Source organism: Pogona vitticeps, chromosome 15, assembly GCF_051106095.1.
Source record: "Pogona vitticeps strain Pit_001003342236 chromosome 15, PviZW2.1, whole genome shotgun sequence".
Classification (NCBI taxonomy): domain Eukaryota; kingdom Metazoa; phylum Chordata; class Lepidosauria; order Squamata; family Agamidae; genus Pogona; species Pogona vitticeps.
In genome coordinates, this window is record NC_135797.1 from 1,452,868 (window position 1) to 1,471,371 (window position 18,504).

An 18,504-nucleotide genomic window follows, 5' to 3' on the forward strand; every position below is an offset into this window, starting at 1 on the left:
AATAGAGCAGTATGGGAACTGTAGTCCAAAATGTACAAAGGGTTCCCCAACCCTGACACCTTTGAGACTAACCTGATGGATTCACTTTAGCCTGAGTCTGCTTGGATTTACAACTCAAGTCTTCAGACCTTGCAGAAAATCTGAAAAGGTAATGCAAAACTTTGATTCACTGGGGGTGGGGTGGTTTGCTTGCTTGCTTGTTTTGCTTTCTGCAGGGAGAGCGAAGCCACGCTGAAAGAGGCGCTCTCTTTGAAAATGATTAGTAGGAAATCCTCCATGTCTCTTGTGTTGGCATACTGTTCCCTCTTTTTCCCCCCCAGTGAATCTCTGCATGAGCGCCAATGGAATACGGAGTTGTAATCAGGATTGTTTTATTGTTTCACGAACAATGGAAGAGAAAAAAAAAGGGGGGTGTGTGTGGGGGGAGAAAATGTCCTTTACACAGTACGAATGCCCTGCAAACACAGTCAACACGAAGGGTGAGAAAACCAGCCACTGGGGGGGGGGGGAGGAAGCCCCCAAGACCTGGGTACATGAGGAGGTGGAGTGTCGCCTTCTGTGGGAACAGACTTGTTTTGCTGTCCCCTCCAAGGGGGCGGGGGGAGACGCAGAAACCGCCATGTACCCCATGGCCTCCGGCTCGCCTTATAACAAGCGTCCTCGGCATTCAATGGCCCCGCAGCAGCAGAGAAGCTCCTTGCCTTCCACGCTTCCCACTTCGTAGTTGTAGTCCCACGTAAGCTCCGTGCCAGCGCGGATCCTCCTGCAAGGGAGAGAAAACTCTGGATTGGCTGCCCACAGGATGGCCTATCTGGCAGGAGGAACTCCCCCCCCCCCTTTCCAGAAGGCAAGCCACTGAGTCGATCCACCCTGATGCACTCACTCACTGTAGCTGTACTTGTGTTCAGAAGGGGAGCGGGTCTTTTATAAAGCTAAGGGGTCTTGACTGTCCTTTTGAAACCAAACCACATCCTACATGCAGTGAAGGGCAACAGGGATAGCTCCCAACAAGATACTACTGCTGAAGAAAATCTGCACTTAAAACATGAGCCAGATGGAATAACTGGCAAGGGAGGAGGGGAAATGACAGTTTGAGTGTCCCCAGGACGGAGTATCCTGCTCAGATCATGATTTCTGGGCTGCTGACCCTGACAGCCCCTGCCTGGGAGACACTGTGCCTCTGCCTTTCCTCTGCCATCTGTAAAACGGAGGTGTTGGTTTCACAGTTCAAATGGCAAGGTTGTGGCCTTAAGAGAGTCTGTGGGATAAGGAAAAGCAGGAAAGGAAAGGTGTCCCAAGCGGAGGAGGAAAAAATCCTTACTTGCTTGCGAAGAAGGCCACCCAGGGGAAGCGAAGGTCATGCGTATCCACAAAGACGTTCTGCACAAAGAGGTTGGGGCTGCAGCTATGCTGGAAAGATAAAGACGGTGGGCTCGTCACTGTAACAGCTGGGCCCTAAAAAGTGATCCTTAGGGTGAAAGAGGCAGCCCCCCCCCCCCAGCTTCTGAGTTTCAGGCATTAACCGGCCTCCAACCAGGCCCCGTTCAAAACAGAAGCCCAGTTCTTCTGAATCGACAGCCTCGTTTCCCAAAGGGGTGCCTCAGAATCTTCTTGCCAGAGGTCTCGATTCGATCTGTGGAATCCGGCCAGCTAATTTTTCCTTTGCCCTCATCCCATCTGCTCCCACCCCACCTGAAGGCCCAGAAAACTCCCAGGAACGCACTACGGCATCACAAGAGCGTTCAAGCCCACAGAAAAAAGGGGGGGGGAGGCTCGCCTTGTGTGCAAGACTGGATGGGTAACATTTTGGAACTCTTCTTTCTACGGAGCGTTCCAAAAAGAACAAACAGATCCTGAAATGGGATGTAATCTATTCACATTTCAGTTCTCAACTGTAGTTTTCCATAGAGATGTAAAATTATTGAAGGAAAAATTCTATTTTTTTTCCCCAGAAAAAGAACAGAAAAACTTTTTTTTTATTCTGGGGGGAAAATGGACATGTTGCATTTGGCACATTTTCGGGTTGGTGATTTTTTTTTTTTGCCAGGTCTTACGTTGAGGTATCGGCCAAGGTTGCCTTCCAGCTTGGCGTCAATGATGTAGCACGACTCCTCGCCGTCATAGAACTGGCGCGTGTTTCTCCGGACCGGCATGTTCTCCCCGGAGGCCAGGTTGGTGGACTTGATGGCGATGCCGTGGGTGGACTTCAAGGCAAAGCCTCGGGTGGACTTCACGGCCACCTGCCGTTTCACGGGGCCTTTGGCGAACGACACAGAGGAGAGAGAGCGGATCACCCTTCCGGCCCGCAAAGGGGATTTCAAGGATCTGAGTGCTTGAGAAGTCTCAGAACTATCTGTAACTCAGTGGCTGTTAATGGCACGACCCTGGGGGGGGGGAGGGAAGCTGTGCAGACCGCGCTGGGGAAGCAGTTTTGGGGTGGGTGGGGGTTCCTGAGAGGTAGGAAACTCTGCTCTGGAGCTGAAGGAGGAAGCCGACTCACAGCCGAACACCAGGGTCCTTAGGCAAAGGTTAAGTCGGTAGCTATGGAAAAAATGATCTGCTTGAACAGAAAGGCTCCTCATGAATACAAGGCCTTTGTAACAGCAGGGGTCTCCTTGGGAGTAGACCTTCTCCCTTACCAGCTGCCATGGCCTGTTGGGGGAGGCCCACGTGAGACTCTTACTTTTGTAGAGTATACCCACCACCACCAACCCCCACCCCAATCAGGAAACAGAAAGTCGGGGGAAGAGAGGAATAGACATGCCACAGGTATTTTGCCAGATTAATCTAAATCCATTAGCTTCTTCAAAGAAAAACAAAGCTCCTGATCAAAGATATTTAGCAGTACAGTAGGGGACCCCCCGTATCCGTGGGATCAGTATCTACTGTTTCCAGATATTAAAAGAAAATATATATCCAGAAAAATGTATTCACCTATTGTAACTACCAGAACTAGCCCCTAGAGGGAGAAAAGGCCACACTCTGTATATAAGGTACACTGTGAGCCATAGGTTTTTGGCATCCATGCTGGGAGGGAGGGGGGGCTTGGAACCGATCCCCCATGGACACGGGGGGGGGGGGGGGGTCCTATTGCATTTATGAAACAGAACTTCTACTAGGCCAAGCCTGACTTTCTCTCAGGTTATACAATAAATCCTGGTCCAAGTTTCCAGGCCATGTTCACTCAGGACCAGTTGTGCTCACCCAGCCCGGAAGGGGAGTTCTTTTTTTCCTCCAGATCTGAGCCCGAGGAAATGGTCTGGATGTCGTCGCTGTCGTTGGCATTGCCCGGAGCCTGCCCGGAGGTCCCTCGGCCGTTGTCTCCCTCGCTGTCGGTGCTGCTCGATAGCATGAGGATGTCCTGCCCGGAAAAGGGGAGAGACGGCGTGCTTTTACCAGCGAGCAAAGCCAGCACTTGGCAAACTTACAAATCTGCCTGTACTTGAAGATTGGTTTTACGGGACGTTTTATGGTGTATATATAAAAATTCAGTAACTAGTGCTTTCAAAGAGACATCTGTCTATACTACTATCTAAATAGATCAATTTAAGGGCAGACATTCAAACATGGATTTTTAGAGGCACTGTTCTCCGCATTTTTCAGGCTCTGAATGTTTTTTTAATTATAAAAGCAGAATTTAAAAATCAGCAAAGATATATAACATTAATTTGTTATCTTTTTTTAAAAAAAGGTGGAATAGACTCCAATTCCCATTGTTTACATGATCAGAATACTTATTTTATTTTTAACATGCCTAATTCATGCCTGCAGCTTTAAAATGTCACAGACACTTACGTCTTTGGTGGGCTGCGGATGGTCGGACTGCCTTCGGTTCTGATGCAAGGCTGTTTTGCTGACCGGCCTCCGGACCCCTTCAGGTATCGTTGGGTTTGGGTTGTAGCCATATAACCTGCCTAGATTGCCCACTCTGGGAGCATGAAATAGGGGGTTAGCCTTCTGGAGTTAGCAGTGGGATAGGCTTCCTAGCAACCACCTTCCACAGATGCTAGAGTACCTCTTAAACACAAGATGCCAGCAAGCCAAAACAATGACACAAACGGAAAGCAAACGACAGATACAGAAAAGATCTAACCCACCCTGCTAAATCTAAAGGACAAGTTCTTTCATCTTGATTGCGAAAAGGCTCCCCAATCAAGACAAAAGGGGAGGAAAAAAACCTTCTCTGCTTCTAGAAGGAACACATATCAGGGAATAATGACATGCTCGTTATCTATTTGCAGGGAGCTTTTTTGAAGCATTCAGAAAGAAATGCTTGTACCTAGATCAGTATAAAACATCCTAGTTGATTCTGTGAAAAACCAGATCTCAGCTTCCCAGACAAGAAGAGGGATCAAAAGAGGTGAAAACTTACAGAGACATTTTGCCGTGGTCTTCAGATTCCTAGAAAAAAGGAGGAGAAATGTTACACGCACAAACACACACGTTTTGGAAGAAGTCCTACATCTGGAGAAGCTTGCTTGCTCGGCACAACGTCAAAAAGAAAGAGAGGTTTCCCTCTGTCACACACCCCTGTTACCTCTTTCTTCTTGACCTTCAGGTCACCCTCCGGGACGAACTCCTCTTTCCCAGCCACCCCGGTCCTCTCGCTCTCCACCGGCTCGGCCTTGGCAGGCGGCGGCGGCAGCTCCTGCGCCCGAAAGGAGGACCGGCTGTCGCTGTCCTGAAAGCCGTCGGCCAGGGTGTTGGAGCTGAGCCAGGAGGCCACCTTGTTCTTGGAGGTCTCCTCTGAGAGCGGGGGCTTGCAGGGGGCGGCCTCCTCGTGGCTGACCTGCCGGGCCAGCCCTGAGTCCTTCGACGCCGTCTCCGAGAGGCCGTTTTCCCGCTGGCCCCGCGTCTGGCGCCGGGTGGCGTAGCTGCGCCAGACCGAGCTGGTGCTGAAGTCCTCGTCCTTGCAGAAGTTGTCATCCGAGCTGTCCTCGTTGGACTCCTCGGGCTCCTCGGAGGCCGTGTTCTCGTCGTCGTCGTCTTTCAGGTTCACACCGCTGCTGTCCGAGGAGCACTTGGCCTCGCTCTCGTAGCCTTCCTTCGAGTTCTCCACGCTCTCAATGTGGTCCAGGTTGGCAAAGTACTCGTCGCCCATCTCCAGGCCCTCTTTGTCGGCAAAGTCATCCGTCAGAATTTTCCCTGCGCGGGTGGAGCAAAAAAGTACGGTCACCGCCCTCCTCCACGCTTCTCAGCCTCACAATCCTTGTAATGGATAGCCTGTCCTTCTCCCAACCTTGAGAAGCGAGGGGGTGAATTAAAGCCGGGGTGGACTTGATTTAAATTTTAAAATTCAGATACTTAAAAAGATTTACATGTTTAAAAAATCATTTGTTAAAATTCAAGCCTTGATTTAAATCGTTATTTAAAACAAATTGATTTTTTTTAAAAACAGATTCTTATCCACCCTGATTGAAACACAGTTAAAAGATTTTTTAAAAAACTGAACGAACCCAAATGATTCTAAACCATATTCTGGGTCCTGAATAGACTACAGATAGACCTAATGGCTGAAATGCTTTTGTACAGTTAAGCAAATGGCGTAACTGATGCAAGCAAACTGCCCTAAGTTAAGAAATCTCCCTAGGCATCATCTGTTGCATGCAGCATCGCATGACCAAGGATGCCTCTGATAATGTCTACAGAGATTTCTTAGTGGTATCTTTGCTTCTAAAAGTTACACTATTTGAGTAATCAAGCCACAGGATTCCAGCCACTGAATCCACTGCTCGATGGTAAATCCATGTTTATGTGAATGTCTTCAATTCAATTTGCTGGGGGAATCTGAACAGAGGTGTGACTCGATATGACATGGAGCTGCTCTGCAGGGTTGTGCTTCTCCCCCGCCCCCGCTCCCTGCCCCTCGCCAGTAGGGCCTTACCAGCGTAGATGCAGACGAAAGAGCCCTTGGCGATGTCGTCCAGGCAACGGATGCCCCACCCCTTGTTCTGGGTCTTGAACAGCTGCAGCCGCACCTGGAGGCCATGCTGCACCAGGCGGTTGGTGCACATGTTCCGGTTGCACCTGCAGCGCTTGTTGCACTCGTACACTCTGGCATGGACGGGGAAGAGAGCGCAGGGAAAATAAAGGCAGAGACTGAACATGGCAGATCCCCGCTAGCCACCTTCACACCCAGTATTGGGGGGGGAGGAGCCAGAGTTGGGCCCCTCCCGGGGGAACCCAAAAGAACCAGGACTCCCAACTCACCCTGTCGGAAGGCACTCCTCCAGCCTCTTGTATTGGTATCCGGAATTGGGGTTGATCTGGCCTCCGGGGGTGCAAGCAGTGGCCTGGATGGTGAGCTGGTGGCAGGCGCATTTAGATCTTAGAAAGAAAATGGAAACATACATACACACACACACACACACACACACACACATCCCATTAGCAGAAAAGAGCTTCTAAAACCAGATCTATTGGAGGGGTCAGGGGAGAGAGAGAAGTGAAGTTTAAAGCACCGTGTCTTGGTTTCTCTTCTAGGTCCGTAAAGTGTCAAGGCTCCCCCCAAAGGTACCTAAGCCCATGCTTCTCGAGCGGGTGGCCTGGCAATTTTCAACTACAGCTCCCATCCGCCAGACCAACAAAGCCCAGCAGACTGGTGCTAATCGGTGTGGCTGTCCATTGGAAGGGAATTCAGGCGGAAACAGCCTCTCCCACTCCCCCCCCCCCCCCCCCAGAGCCTGGTGCTCACTTGTCCCGGCAGCCGTCCTCACAGTCGCAGCCGACCAGGAACTCAGCCCGGGTGTTGATGAAGACCCCGTTGCCGGGGATGCGCTCCTTGCTGTAGGCCACCTGCGGGGGCGGGGTGTTGTCGATCTCGTTGACGCAGGAGAGGGGGACGTCCTCCTTGCCGTTGGTGATGTCCAGGATGTAGTAGAACGGCCTGTACGGCTGGAACTTCCGGTCCACCAGGACGTAGGGGTCCAGGCAGAACATCTCCAGGAAAAGGAAGTCGCACTCCGTCTCAAAGAGGTAGCGCTCAATCTCGGCCATGCTGCGCAGGCACAGGCCGCAGGGGGTCTTGTAGATGACGTGGAAGCCCGTCTTGCGGTTGATGCGCCGGCGGGCCGTCATGCGCCGGAAGTCGTAGAGGAGCGGGATGAGGAGGGGGTTCTTGCTACGGTACTGGTCGGTGCAGTACGGGCGCACCCGGGAGAGGCAGGTGTAGCTGCAGACGTGGGGCAGGTAGAACAGCTTCTCCACGGGGGCTCGGTACGAGGGCTCGTTGGGCACCTGGTCCAGCATGTTGTGGAATGGCTGGGCAGGGCTGCCCGCAGGCTGGGCGCCCGAGAACCTGCAGCAGAGAGGGAGGGATGGGGAGAGAGAAGGGGACGGAGTTGGCAGAGGCTTTGGGCCCTTCTCTCGGTGAGGATGATGCACACACGTGGTGTTGGTTCCAGCCTCACTTGTCAACCCAACGCAGCACTCACCGGAACTGTTGCGTCACCCCTGTTCTGCCAACGGGGGGTGTTTCGCTCGGGACTGGGGAGGACGGAGAGGGTGGCCCCGATCCCACCGAGCCAGGGCGCAAGAAAGATGTGCTCTTCTTTGCCACCTGCTGCTTCTTGGCCTGGGAGAGCTGGCTGTCGGGGCTACTGCGCGGAAGACAGAGAGCAAGAGAGGCGGCGTTTGGGAGCAGAATGCTCACCATCTCTGGAACTAGGACACGGATGACCCCTCAGGTGCTGGCTTCAGAGCAGCCTTCCCAACCCTGCTGTCCCCCTAGTGGGTTGGGTTACAATTCCCACCATCCCCAAACCAGCCTACTCTCCAGCCAGCTTCAAGGAAGTACTTCGATGGAGAAGTCACACTGCAGGCTTGCTTCCTCCAAAGGACTGAGAAGATGAAAGCTGTGGCTTCGGGGGCTCGTCATCCTGCCACCTTCATCAGAGTTGCTACCCATTCAGAGTATTTTCTCTTTGAGCCGAAGCAGCAAAAGGGGCCCCCTTCCAGCCTCTATCGCCCTTCTGTGTGAGGGAGAGAAATGTGTGTCCGACAAAACCTGCCCACCAACTTACTCCACTTCAATGAACTGCGGTGGGGAAACTGGCTGGGACACCGCGACAGGCACCGGGGGCTGCTCCACGGGCTTGAACTGCTGCTGAGGGCTGGTCCCCGTTAGGTCCTGTGTGTACTGGACCACTGGCCCTTTGCTCCGCACGGCGCCTATAAAAAAAAAGGGAGCAGACAAGTTTAAAGAGGGGCCAAGTGCGTCGAGAGAGACAGGCCCCTTGCTTGGTTTCGAGACACTGTCTGGCGGCACATGAACCAAACGCAGATAGAAACCCCCAAGGCTCCCTGTTTCCACTCCAATGAATGAAAGCAAGCATAAGCTGCATTGGCTGGTCTTTGGTCCTCCATGCCGTACTCCTGAGGGTGGGAACCCTCGGACCTTGGGGTCAAATTCCAGGCCAACCTGGAATCCCTCTGAATCGGCCCTACAGGCTTTCTCCAGGCGGACATGATGTCCTTTGAAATATTCAACCTCTGTGTTGTTCCGGCTGCTCTAAAAGACACAAGTGCTTCTGTGTTGAAAACAACGAAGGGACAGGAATGAAAAGAATAAATAACACAAAAAGCGGTGTAGGAAAAACACTGGGAGACCCCGCTATGGAGTCAATAGGTGACTGGAGGTGCGAGTTCAAAAGCCTCAGCTGGACTTGTCCTTGGGTAACCACGTCTGTCTCCCTTTCCACTTACGAATGGGGCTGATGGCAAAAGTATTTCCTTTTTTGAGTCAGGATCCAACAGGGGCACCTACCGACATTTGGGCGAGTCCTCATTTGCCCTCCCTGTTTCTTTTCCAGGGTAGAGGCGGTGGAGGTCTTCATGCTGAACATGGGCTCCAGGCGGGTGGAGCCCCGGTAGATCCACTCACAGCGCTTGTCATCCTGCCAAGACAGAGCAAAGAAACGGCAACTGAGGTGCAGCTGGGAGAGGGAACGCGCACGAAGACCACGATCAAGTACAAACAGCGGAGGCCATTGGCTCCAATAACTGTGGTGGCATGAAACTGCTCTGGGTTTTAGTCTGAACATTAAAGGAGCTACCCAAGTCACTGCACCCATTCTGAATACAGGGTTCACAGAGAACGTCAACTGGATACCACCTGCAAAGTTCAATCTAAAACCCTCAGAACATCTGCTGCTTCGTTAAGGTGAGGGCAGCTGTTACCATAAAATACAGTAGGACCCCCCCATGCACAGGATCAGTATCCACTGATTCACCTATACACTACCTGAAAGCTATAAATATATTTTTTAAAAGTACATATTTATATGTACTTCCAGGGTGTATTTTCCAGAACTGGCCACTAGATGGAGCCAGAGACCAGGTTATGTATAGCATTCAATGCTTCCGCCGTTTTTATTGCATCTGCGGGGGGGGGGGGCAGTCCTACTACTGTACATAAGAACATGCAGGCTTGTCCGTTGGAACAGCATTTGTCTGTCGGTCACCTGGCACTTGCAGTGCTATACTCTCTCCTCTCCTGTAGGTGGCACTCATGCAGGTCAAAATCCCGCAGGACCAAACTCAACAGTCGGGAAGAGGATTTGGAGATGGGATGGAAGGAATCTTGGCACTTCAAAATGTGATATTCCATGGCAAGAGGAAACCCAAACTAGAGGAAAAGATGGGAAATACCTGAGCCGGGCCTACTAGGAAGAGGATTTTGACCAAACTACCATCCACTTCCTCCACGCGAGATTTCCACCAGGTCCCATCCCACTCGGTCTTGATCTGCTGGCCGCTCTTGAGCAACACCATCGGCCGGTTGGGATAGGCGGTGATGTACTCCTCAATAAAATCCCGGCACGAGATGTCTTCGATATCCTCCCAGGACTTCTTGACTGCCGAAAGAAAAAGTGCTGTTCATCGAGAAAGGGGAGAAAGAGGAGGAAAGGCCACTCCTCAGCCCTCGGCGTCCCGGAGAACCAGGGCAGCTGGTCAGAGCAGACGCTAGTGGGCTCAAGGAACTCGGGGCCGAAGGAAGGGCGAGGCAGGTTGCCCCTCTCCGAAAGATCTAAAATTGAGGTGGCTAATGGCACTTCTCCAGCCAGCATCATCAAGGGGGCTTTGGAAAGGATTCATTTATTTACTGGGTTAAATATTCCAGCCCAACTCACAGGGCTCTGCAAATGGAAGAGCAGCAATGAGGAATAAAAGGAACCTTTCGAAACAGCAATAAAAACCAAACCAGCCAAACAGAGTCATGTTTCTCAAATACTAGAACATTCATCTAATTGTGAGGTTGCCGATGAAGACGATGGAAATACAGTGAGTCACCGTTTATGTGGGTTCTGCCCTGCTTTGAGTGGAGGATTTCAAAAGCCAGCAAAAAAAAAAAAAAAAAAGGCAACAGAAACAAAGAAACACACCCAGGTCTGAAATGCCTGTCAGCAGACAGAGGGTCCTCGCCTGAGGTCTGATGGGCAACGCTTGTTTGGGGGGCAGAGTGAGTACCTTCGGTAGCTCTGACAAGGTTCGGATCAAAACCTGGAGTGGGTTTTTGTTCCCATGGACAACCAGGCTCTGTGGTGTCTAAAAGCTCCAAGTGAGGGTGCCGGAGGGTGTGCATGTTTCTCTCTCTCTCTCTTGGAAGGAGAAGAGAAGGATCTTTCTCAGGCAACCACACGCCCACCTTGGCAGGCACCTGTAACCAGAGAGGAACCCCTGAGGAAGATCTCTGCGCTCAGGGAATAAGCAAGCCCCGGGATACTCACGGGGTCTGCAGATTAGGTAGAGCTCAGGCTGGATGACGTAGGAGGCATAGCCATCGTCAAAAAAGATGAGGAACCTGGAAGGGGAGGAGACCAGCAAAAGGGAGCTCGAGTCAGTATCGTTCTAAACCACTGGAGAAGAACACAGTCAGGAGACAACGGGAGAAACACGGAGCCTGGACAGGAACAGGGACCGAAGGGAAGAGGAGCGAACTTGCAAGCCAAGATTAAAGCCTGCCTCTCTTTGGCCTGCTGGGAATGAAAGTGACACGGAAAACCATGTCAAGGAGGAGCCCAGCAGACAAAAGTTCACTCGGAGACCTTTAAAGGAAGATTAGGTAACTTCACGGAGGGTATGGCTGCCGTGGCTACTAGCCAGTACGGCTATAAGCCCCTTCCAGTCTCAGAGGCGGTATTGCCCCTAAGGTAAAATAGGCATCGTGCTGAATAACCAACCCTCCGTGGTAGTCTCTGGCAGCAAAAACCATAAGGAGACTTGTGGTACCTTAAAATCTAACCAGCCTTAACTTTCACAACCCTCGCCAGCTTAAGAGGTCACACAAGGCTCTTGGCAGCTTTTGCTCCATCACCCATCCTTTGAAAATATCCTACGGGAAGCCTCCTTCCTGACCTCATCTTGTTCTTGATGTTGGGCGTCTCGGCCACGATGCCAGCGTAAAGCCACACCTGGTTTCCGTCCTTGTATTTGGCCACAACCCGGCTCCCCACGTGAAGCTTGTCAGCGTGCGGGTGGGAATCGTAAGCAATATGGTTGCCTGACAGCAGGCTTTTTCCTTTGTTATCAAATTTCACCTTGTATTTCTTCCCAGGACCTGAAAGAGGAAGGCCAGAAAGGAGGAGACTAAGATGAGTCACAACCTCAAGAAGAAGGGGATGCTTAAAATCTGGTCCAGAGAAGGAAATATAAGGTAAGAAACATCAGCGCTTGAAGGCTTATCCTCCTCGAAAAGAAAATGATTCAAGGATAAGAATTGCCATTTGGGGGAAGATATGGTAAAATTTGTTTGGCTACAGAATCAAAGCTTGGAAATAATACATCACAAAGAAATTACAATGTTAGTGCTTCTGGGAGGCTTCCTGGACCACTATTAGCCTTCCAGAGATGCCAGTTGGTTTGATTTTTGTTACAAAGGGTATCACTTTTGGGGAGCAGAGGGGAGGAAGGGCGACAATCTTGCTTGAGCTCCAAAACTTCTGAATTTAGTAGAGAAAAAAAAAGTAGAAATCCGTTTACTTTGGGGTATAGCATGTAAAACAAGCCAGTTTTAGAAAGTGCTAAACATGTTTAACTTCAACAAGGAAACTCAACCCCTCCCTTCATTCAATATGGGAAAAGGAGCATTTATTATTATTATTATTATTATTATTATTATTATTATTATTATTATTATTATTATTATTATTATTATTATTATTATTATTATTATTATTATTATTATTGCTACTACAGCTGGTTCCGGGAGCGCTCAGGACCAGGAGGCTCCCCCACCCTTTGCCCCCAAAGAATCTGGCTCAACAGAAGCACCAAAGAGACACAAGGAAGATGCTTTGTTCCATCTCACCAAAGCGGTATGGAAAACATCAAGGCGGCCAGGCGAGCAACGAAGGGAGGGCGCCACCCCCACTCACCCACGTTCTGGATGGCGATCAGGGTGCCCTTGTGCCACGTCTTGGTCCGCTTCTTGCCCAGGACCCGGTCGCCGACAGCAAGGTCCCCGTCCTGGGTAATCTCGCAGCCGGGGCTCAGCTGCTGGGATCCTGGAAAGGAAAACCTTGGGAGGTTCCTGCTTGTCTCGTGGACCTGATCCTCGAGAAGCAGGCGGTGGAACCCTTGCCCGCCTCTAGATCTGTGTTCTTTGGACTACAACTCCCAGAAGGCCTACAAGCAGGGTATTTTATTTCTCTATAAATCACATTCATAGGTCAGTTTTCCAGCAATGAGCTCAAGGCCTTTCTCGCCCTATTCTCTCCATCTCATCTTCAGGAGGCAGATAAGGCTGAGATCACGACTGGACCAAGGTCACCCTGCGAGTTTCACAGCTGAGTAGGATTTGAACCCGGATCCCTGCTAGCTTAACCACTCTAACCACCGTATGTGGCTCATTTTCCTCTTGGCTCTCTGCTAATTCCTGCAGAAGGCCACAGGATTCCTATTTCAGCTAGAAGGGCTTGGTTTTGGCTCCTGGGCTAAGACTTTACGTTCAAGATCCCACTGTTGCATTCAGTAAATGTGTTGGCTAACGACATCAAAAAAATCAGGGTAACCCCTCTATGTCCCCCTCACAATCTGTGACTCCCAATCTGAGAAGTCCGCTGGCTTCCCTCAACTGACTCCCCGGGAAACCTTCTTAACGCACAGATAAATGCGGACCTACCTCTCTGGAAGTCAAAGCTATTGGACTTTTTATTCACTGCGTCCATGAACTTCTGTACATCCTGAGCGGACTTCCTCATGGCAGCCATGGCTTCTCTGAGCTGTGAGGAACAGAACAGACATTTCTCTGTTGTTGTTCTTAACTATCTGGGAAGAAATTCAAATAATCATGTGATCTGAACTCAGATGGGGCAGATTCTTTACTCACTGCAGTATTCAGGATACTTGGGGGAAAAAACTGCAAAAATCAGTTACATGACAATAGTATTTATTATCGAGAGGGAGAGAATATCTCAACCAAACCATAGAGGAGGTGATATCTGAATCAGGAGCTTTGCCATGTGATCGTTCCCTGTCTTGGCTGTGGGACCCCAAGCATAGGAAGGTAGACTATTGTTCTAAAAGGGGTGGGGCCGTTTGATCAATCCAGCTCTGATGCTTAGCTTCGGCTGTCATGTCCTGAGTTCTTAGGACAGATCACAACCGGCAGCTGATGGAAGAAATAAAAAAGAACACAGCCACCCAGAGACCTCTGGGTAGAGTGGGTGGCATATAAATAAAATAAAATAAATAAATAAATAAAGTTAGGCATCCTTCAGTCTCGAAAGACTATGGTACCGTGCTCTGTATGGAGGACTTGGAGCAGCGTCTAGTGTGGCTGAGGAGGCTGATTCGAGAGTGACAGTCTCTTCCAACATTCCAGGTGCCCAGCTTAAGGGCAGAAGTTTTCTTATGATTCTTATAAATAAATAAAAACTGCTTGATTAAATGGGCCAATCGCACCCCCCAACACGACATCCATGCCATAAACTCACCAATGATTGGTCCTTCGCAATTTTGTTATTTGCATCTGTTGTAATGTAAAAAAACAAAAACAAAAAGCCAAAACCACAAATATTTAAAAATGAGAACTGAACAGAAAATAATCAGTTGCACACACCCCCCTCTGTAGGGCAGTGGCAGAACCACAAGACACAACTTCCTGGGGCAGTTTGTACCACACCGATGATCTACACTTGCAGAATCTTACTATCACATCACTTTGGCAGAAGGACTTTGATGATGTAGCTTTATCCTCTTTCCCACAATTAATCAAGTTTAATTTTTATTGTTCTGTCCTTAAATATAACTTTAAAATAATTTACAGGAAGATCAAGAATTGATTCTATGCTTCTACATGAGCACCCTTGGGTGTTCTTTTTGGGTCCCAAAGCTGGCACCGACTCAACAAATGGGTTAATGACACTAGCTTCTGAATGTCCCCCCCCCCCCCGCACACACTTTTCATGACTAGCCACAGTTGGAGATAGAAAACTGGGGTAGATGGAAATTTGGCCCCAACCAGCAAAACATCTCACCTGAGTCAATACTCATGATGTCATCATCATCCTCATCTGGTATCTCAATCACTTCTGTAGGTTTGGAAGAGCCTATCTCTTCTTCTGAGTCCGTCTCCCGGTACTCCAGGCCCAAATTTGCATATACATCCTTCACTAGCACCTCACATTTATCTACAGCTCTGTTTTTTTTTAAAAAAGGAGAAGATTAAAATGCTTAAGGTTGTTGGGGTTTTTTTGGTTATGCTTTCCTTTTTTGGTCTTTCCCCCCGTATTTTATTAAAAATAACAAACGCTAAAGTGCTAATACCAAAAGTAGCATTTTGGAGGACCCTAGACTTTTCTGCTGGGATATCTAATTTTTAGAATTGTCTGAAGGAGTACATTTTCTAATGCCTTAAATCAGGGTGGGAACTTCTAGCCCCTGTTCTGTTGTTCTGGTTGCGTTAAGATTCACATCAGCATCAGATAAGACAGACAGTGGTGAGGAATTCTGGGAGATGTAATCCAGCATCAAAAATGCAAATAAATCTAGAGATGCTGACCTAAGCAGAGTATGATCTGCCAAAATCTTCCACAGGGGATTGGCTAGCAGACTTTGGGGAGCACAGGCCGCAAAGGGCATCACATTCATTGTCACGCTTACTTCACAGCACTGTCCAGGAGCTGGTCCACGTGGGCCACCTCCGCCTCCTTCTGCTTCACGCACTCCTCCAGGGACTCCAACTCCTGCTTCCGCTGCTTGATGGACTCCGACTTTTCCAGCTCCTCTTCAATCAGCTGCCTGAGATCCTCCAGGGAGATGCCGAGCTCCTCCATCACCTCTCGCTGAAGCTCCATCATCTCTGGGGACTCCGCCATAGTGGCAGAAGCTGAAAAACAAAAGAGTCCTTTCTGTCTTCCAAGGAATCCCAAATCCCCCCCTCCCAGAATCCATCCACACACCCCAAACCATCTGCCTTTAAGGAATGCAGCAGTTTCACACACACACCCTGTACATCCCACCTGTCCCTCATTCAGGCCCCCTCACACATCACTCTTCTGGGGCCGCCCCCTCATGGCTAACTGCAGACCCTCCTCCCAAAAACCAGTCCCTCCCAGCTCTAACCACTGAGCTCCCAGGCCTCCCATATAGAGGTCCCGCTGCACCCCATAGGCAGAGCCCCTTGGGGTCCCTTCCCCCCACCGCTGGAAAGACAGGCTCCTCTCTCCGACCCCCCACCCTTGCAGACCCTCGACCCCAGTTCCTCACACCCCACACTCACCTGTCCCCCACCCACCCTTTCCCCACCCCCTGGAATAAAAAGGGGGGGATTCTTTAGCCTAGAACCGAGTCAAGCTGGGTGGGAGGGGCTTTTTTTGGAAGGACCGGAAACCCCTAAAACTCACTTCCGGGGCAGAGGACGGGGGGGGGAGCTTGGGTACCCACAGAGCCCGTTAGGCGGCCTGCGCGAAGGCCGGAAGAGGCGGGAGGATAAAGGGGGAAACGCCCAAGCTTCTCTGCTACGCATGCGTCGAGAAACAAGCGGCGGCTCGTTTGGGACGCAGCGCGCACGCGCAGGAAGAAGACTCGCGCCGAGGTAGGAGCAGAGATGTTCCTTTGTTGGCTCCACCCTCTCCTTGAGGGCTGGTTTACGCATGCGCTTTGTTCTGAGCTGCTTAAAGGGACAGTAACCCCCTCCTTCAGTTTCCATAAAACGACATTTTAATTGTTTTTTTTTGCAGGATGCTGGGCTTCCTTTAAAAGCAACAAAACCGTCCTGTGTATTGTGCTGTCCTGATTTTAATGAACATATATAAATTAATAAAAAAAACGTAACTCAGACAAGAGATTATTTAATATAGAAGATCATTCTATCTATAGATGAAGGACTGCAATATGCTTGTTATGTATAAGTTACATCAATATCCTTATCCTTCAATGACCTCAAGGTGCAAATCACAACTCTTACCTCCCTCTCCTCTTTCACTGTCACAACAGGTCAGACTCAAATTTATCCAACCTTTTCCCTTCAGTGTCATGCACACCGACAGATACCATCAGTCAAGCTGCTCCTCTTCCCACGTGGAGGTTGGGATGGCACTGTATGGGTCCACAATCAGCTTGGCGCACCGCACCATCATGAGCATGAGGAAGAAGCACATCAGCGAGAGGAACCCAAGGCAAATGCTTTGGTCCACGTCCACGAAGGTCTCTGGGGTCGGATTCTCCATGGGGCCTGGGGTGACCGACCACGTCTCATTAGATGGATGGAAATGTTCCCATCAACTGTGGGGGGGAGGGAAACGTAGGAGCATGGCTCTGTTACAGTCTTGACTGGTTTCAGATGTCCCTTCTTCTTTGTACTCCTTTCACCTAGGGATTTTTGGAGTATCTGCACTACTATTTTGGATTCCCGGAGGTCTGCTAACAGTGGAAATAAGCAATGTGATTCAAGTCTTCTTGAGTTCCCTGATGTGGGTTTAATTTAAAGCCAGAGTTAGATAGTTTTCCTGACTCGGGTGTTTACTGGATGCTTGACATCCAAAATCTGTTGTTCAATTAATTAGAGCTAGCTTTGTGATCAAGAAACCAGTTGATGAATGATACAAGAACATTACTGTCTTGTCTTACAGGTATGGTCAGAACATTCTATAATAATGGTGCTCAGAGTTAACTAGAAAATCCATAGACAGCTGCAACTCTGACCTTAGCCCCTAAGGCAAATGCACTGCTATGCAGTGGCTAGAGTAAGAGCCAAAGTTAAAAGACGACTCAAGTCAGAAGCCAACAAAATCAGTTTGAATCGATCAAGGTTTTTTTGTAGCATAACATAAAAAAGGTTTAAAGGAAAGCTGAGATAAAGAATGCAATAGAGAAATAAATCCTAGGAACGCCCCCAAATACATGCATTTGTTTTCCTTTCCAAAATAAATAAAATGAAAAGCTCTGCTTCTATGGAATAGAAAGAACAGAGCTAAGAGATACATTAGAGGTAGAAAATGTAGTGGTGTTTTTTTTCTACTGGAGTTACAGTCTTCTCCAAGCTCTGGGTATGAGGATACTGTGAAAGAGAGACATTTCTGATGGTTAAACCTGAAAAAGGAGCACTGTGAGAGCTATTGAGATGGCTGGAAAGTTATTTAAGTGAACTGAGAAGTGCAGAAAGGAAACAGAAGAATCTCTTTGCAAGAGTACACTGCATCCAGTCCAACGGACTTGGCTCTTACCGTATGTCCGGAATGTGACACACAGGCATTGCTCAAACCGTCAGAGAATCTGCCAGCGTTTCACTCTTGCCTCTGTAGTACAGTGCCAAAAGCAGGCTTCACCACCAGGCAGTTTCAGCTCTCCTCTGCTGTCAGCTAATGGTGTCATGAATACTTCACAACTTGCCTGGCATCGCATTTCATCCACTCCCTGTAATGGTGGTGAGATGATACTTTGAAAATTCAATTATGCATCTTCAGTCACCCAGGAAGAAAATACTTCCATCTATTGTTTCTGATTCTTTCCACAATTCTACGCTGTCCAATAAGCTCTTCAGCAATGGGTCTGGAACAGATCAAGCTGGACTTAGCCTTAGAAAAATTGGTGTCTGAGTTAAGACAAGAGTGCCTCTGAGCAAGTACTAGGTGAAATCTCAAGTGTTAGTTGTCCAAAAAAAATTTTTTTTTCATGCCACATTCAGGGGATACGTGGACAGACTGCCATTTGTGTTGATGCATGGTGTCCTATATTTATTTATTAGTTTAACCTCCACCAACAGATCCATTGTGTTGTAGTGATGCAAGGTATGTTTGTGAATCAGACTAATCTACCACCATGCAGCTTTGCCTCACCTAAACTGGGGGGGAAAAGTTCCTGCTGATGTCCTTGCGGATGAGACCACACACTGACCTTCAGTCTGAGCTTGATCTAGCAAGGATCATGTATTGCTACGGTGCCACATGCAACATCTGGAAAATTTCTGGAACAGAATTTACAACAAGTTTGGGGCTAAACCACAGAAGCCTGTGCTGCAGGGTCAGAAGACCAGCAGTCGTAAGTTCGAATCCACGCAACGGA

At 49.3% G+C, this 18,504-nt stretch overlaps 2 protein-coding genes across 3 annotated transcripts; both read right to left on the reverse strand.

The window, feature by feature from the left end:
- Positions 1-354: 354 nt before the first annotated feature.
- Positions 355-15,655, reverse strand: SETDB1 (SET domain bifurcated histone lysine methyltransferase 1). 2 transcript variants are annotated; one of them, XM_072984307.2, is made up of 21 exons: positions 15,103-15,655; positions 14,478-14,638; positions 13,935-13,969; positions 13,121-13,220; positions 12,375-12,503; positions 11,356-11,557; positions 10,728-10,801; positions 9,649-9,854; positions 8,765-8,894; positions 8,022-8,169; positions 7,434-7,598; positions 6,695-7,297; positions 6,211-6,327; positions 5,885-6,054; positions 4,538-5,145; positions 4,373-4,401; positions 3,796-3,928; positions 3,205-3,361; positions 2,055-2,257; positions 1,322-1,410; positions 355-763 (listed from the first exon to the last, which is right to left on the reverse strand). In XM_072984307.2, the coding sequence occupies exons 1-21, from the start codon at positions 15,315-15,317 to the stop codon at positions 646-648; spliced, it is 3,792 nt and encodes a 1,263-aa protein (XP_072840408.2). In that variant the 5' UTR covers positions 15,318-15,655; the 3' UTR covers positions 355-645. The 2 variants fall into 2 exon arrangements, with proteins under 2 accessions (XP_072840408.2, XP_020653847.3); XM_020798188.3 differs by having other exon boundaries at positions 4,529-5,145; positions 15,103-15,317.
- Positions 15,209-18,445, reverse strand: CTXND2 (cortexin domain containing 2). Its single transcript, XM_072984312.2, has 3 exons — positions 17,667-18,445; positions 16,409-16,725; positions 15,209-15,328 (listed from the first exon to the last, which is right to left on the reverse strand). Exon 2 carries the CDS (start codon positions 16,668-16,670, stop codon positions 16,497-16,499), a length of 174 nt encoding a protein of 57 aa, XP_072840413.1. The 5' UTR covers positions 16,671-16,725; positions 17,667-18,445; the 3' UTR covers positions 15,209-15,328; positions 16,409-16,496.
- Positions 18,446-18,504: the final 59 nt, after the last annotated feature.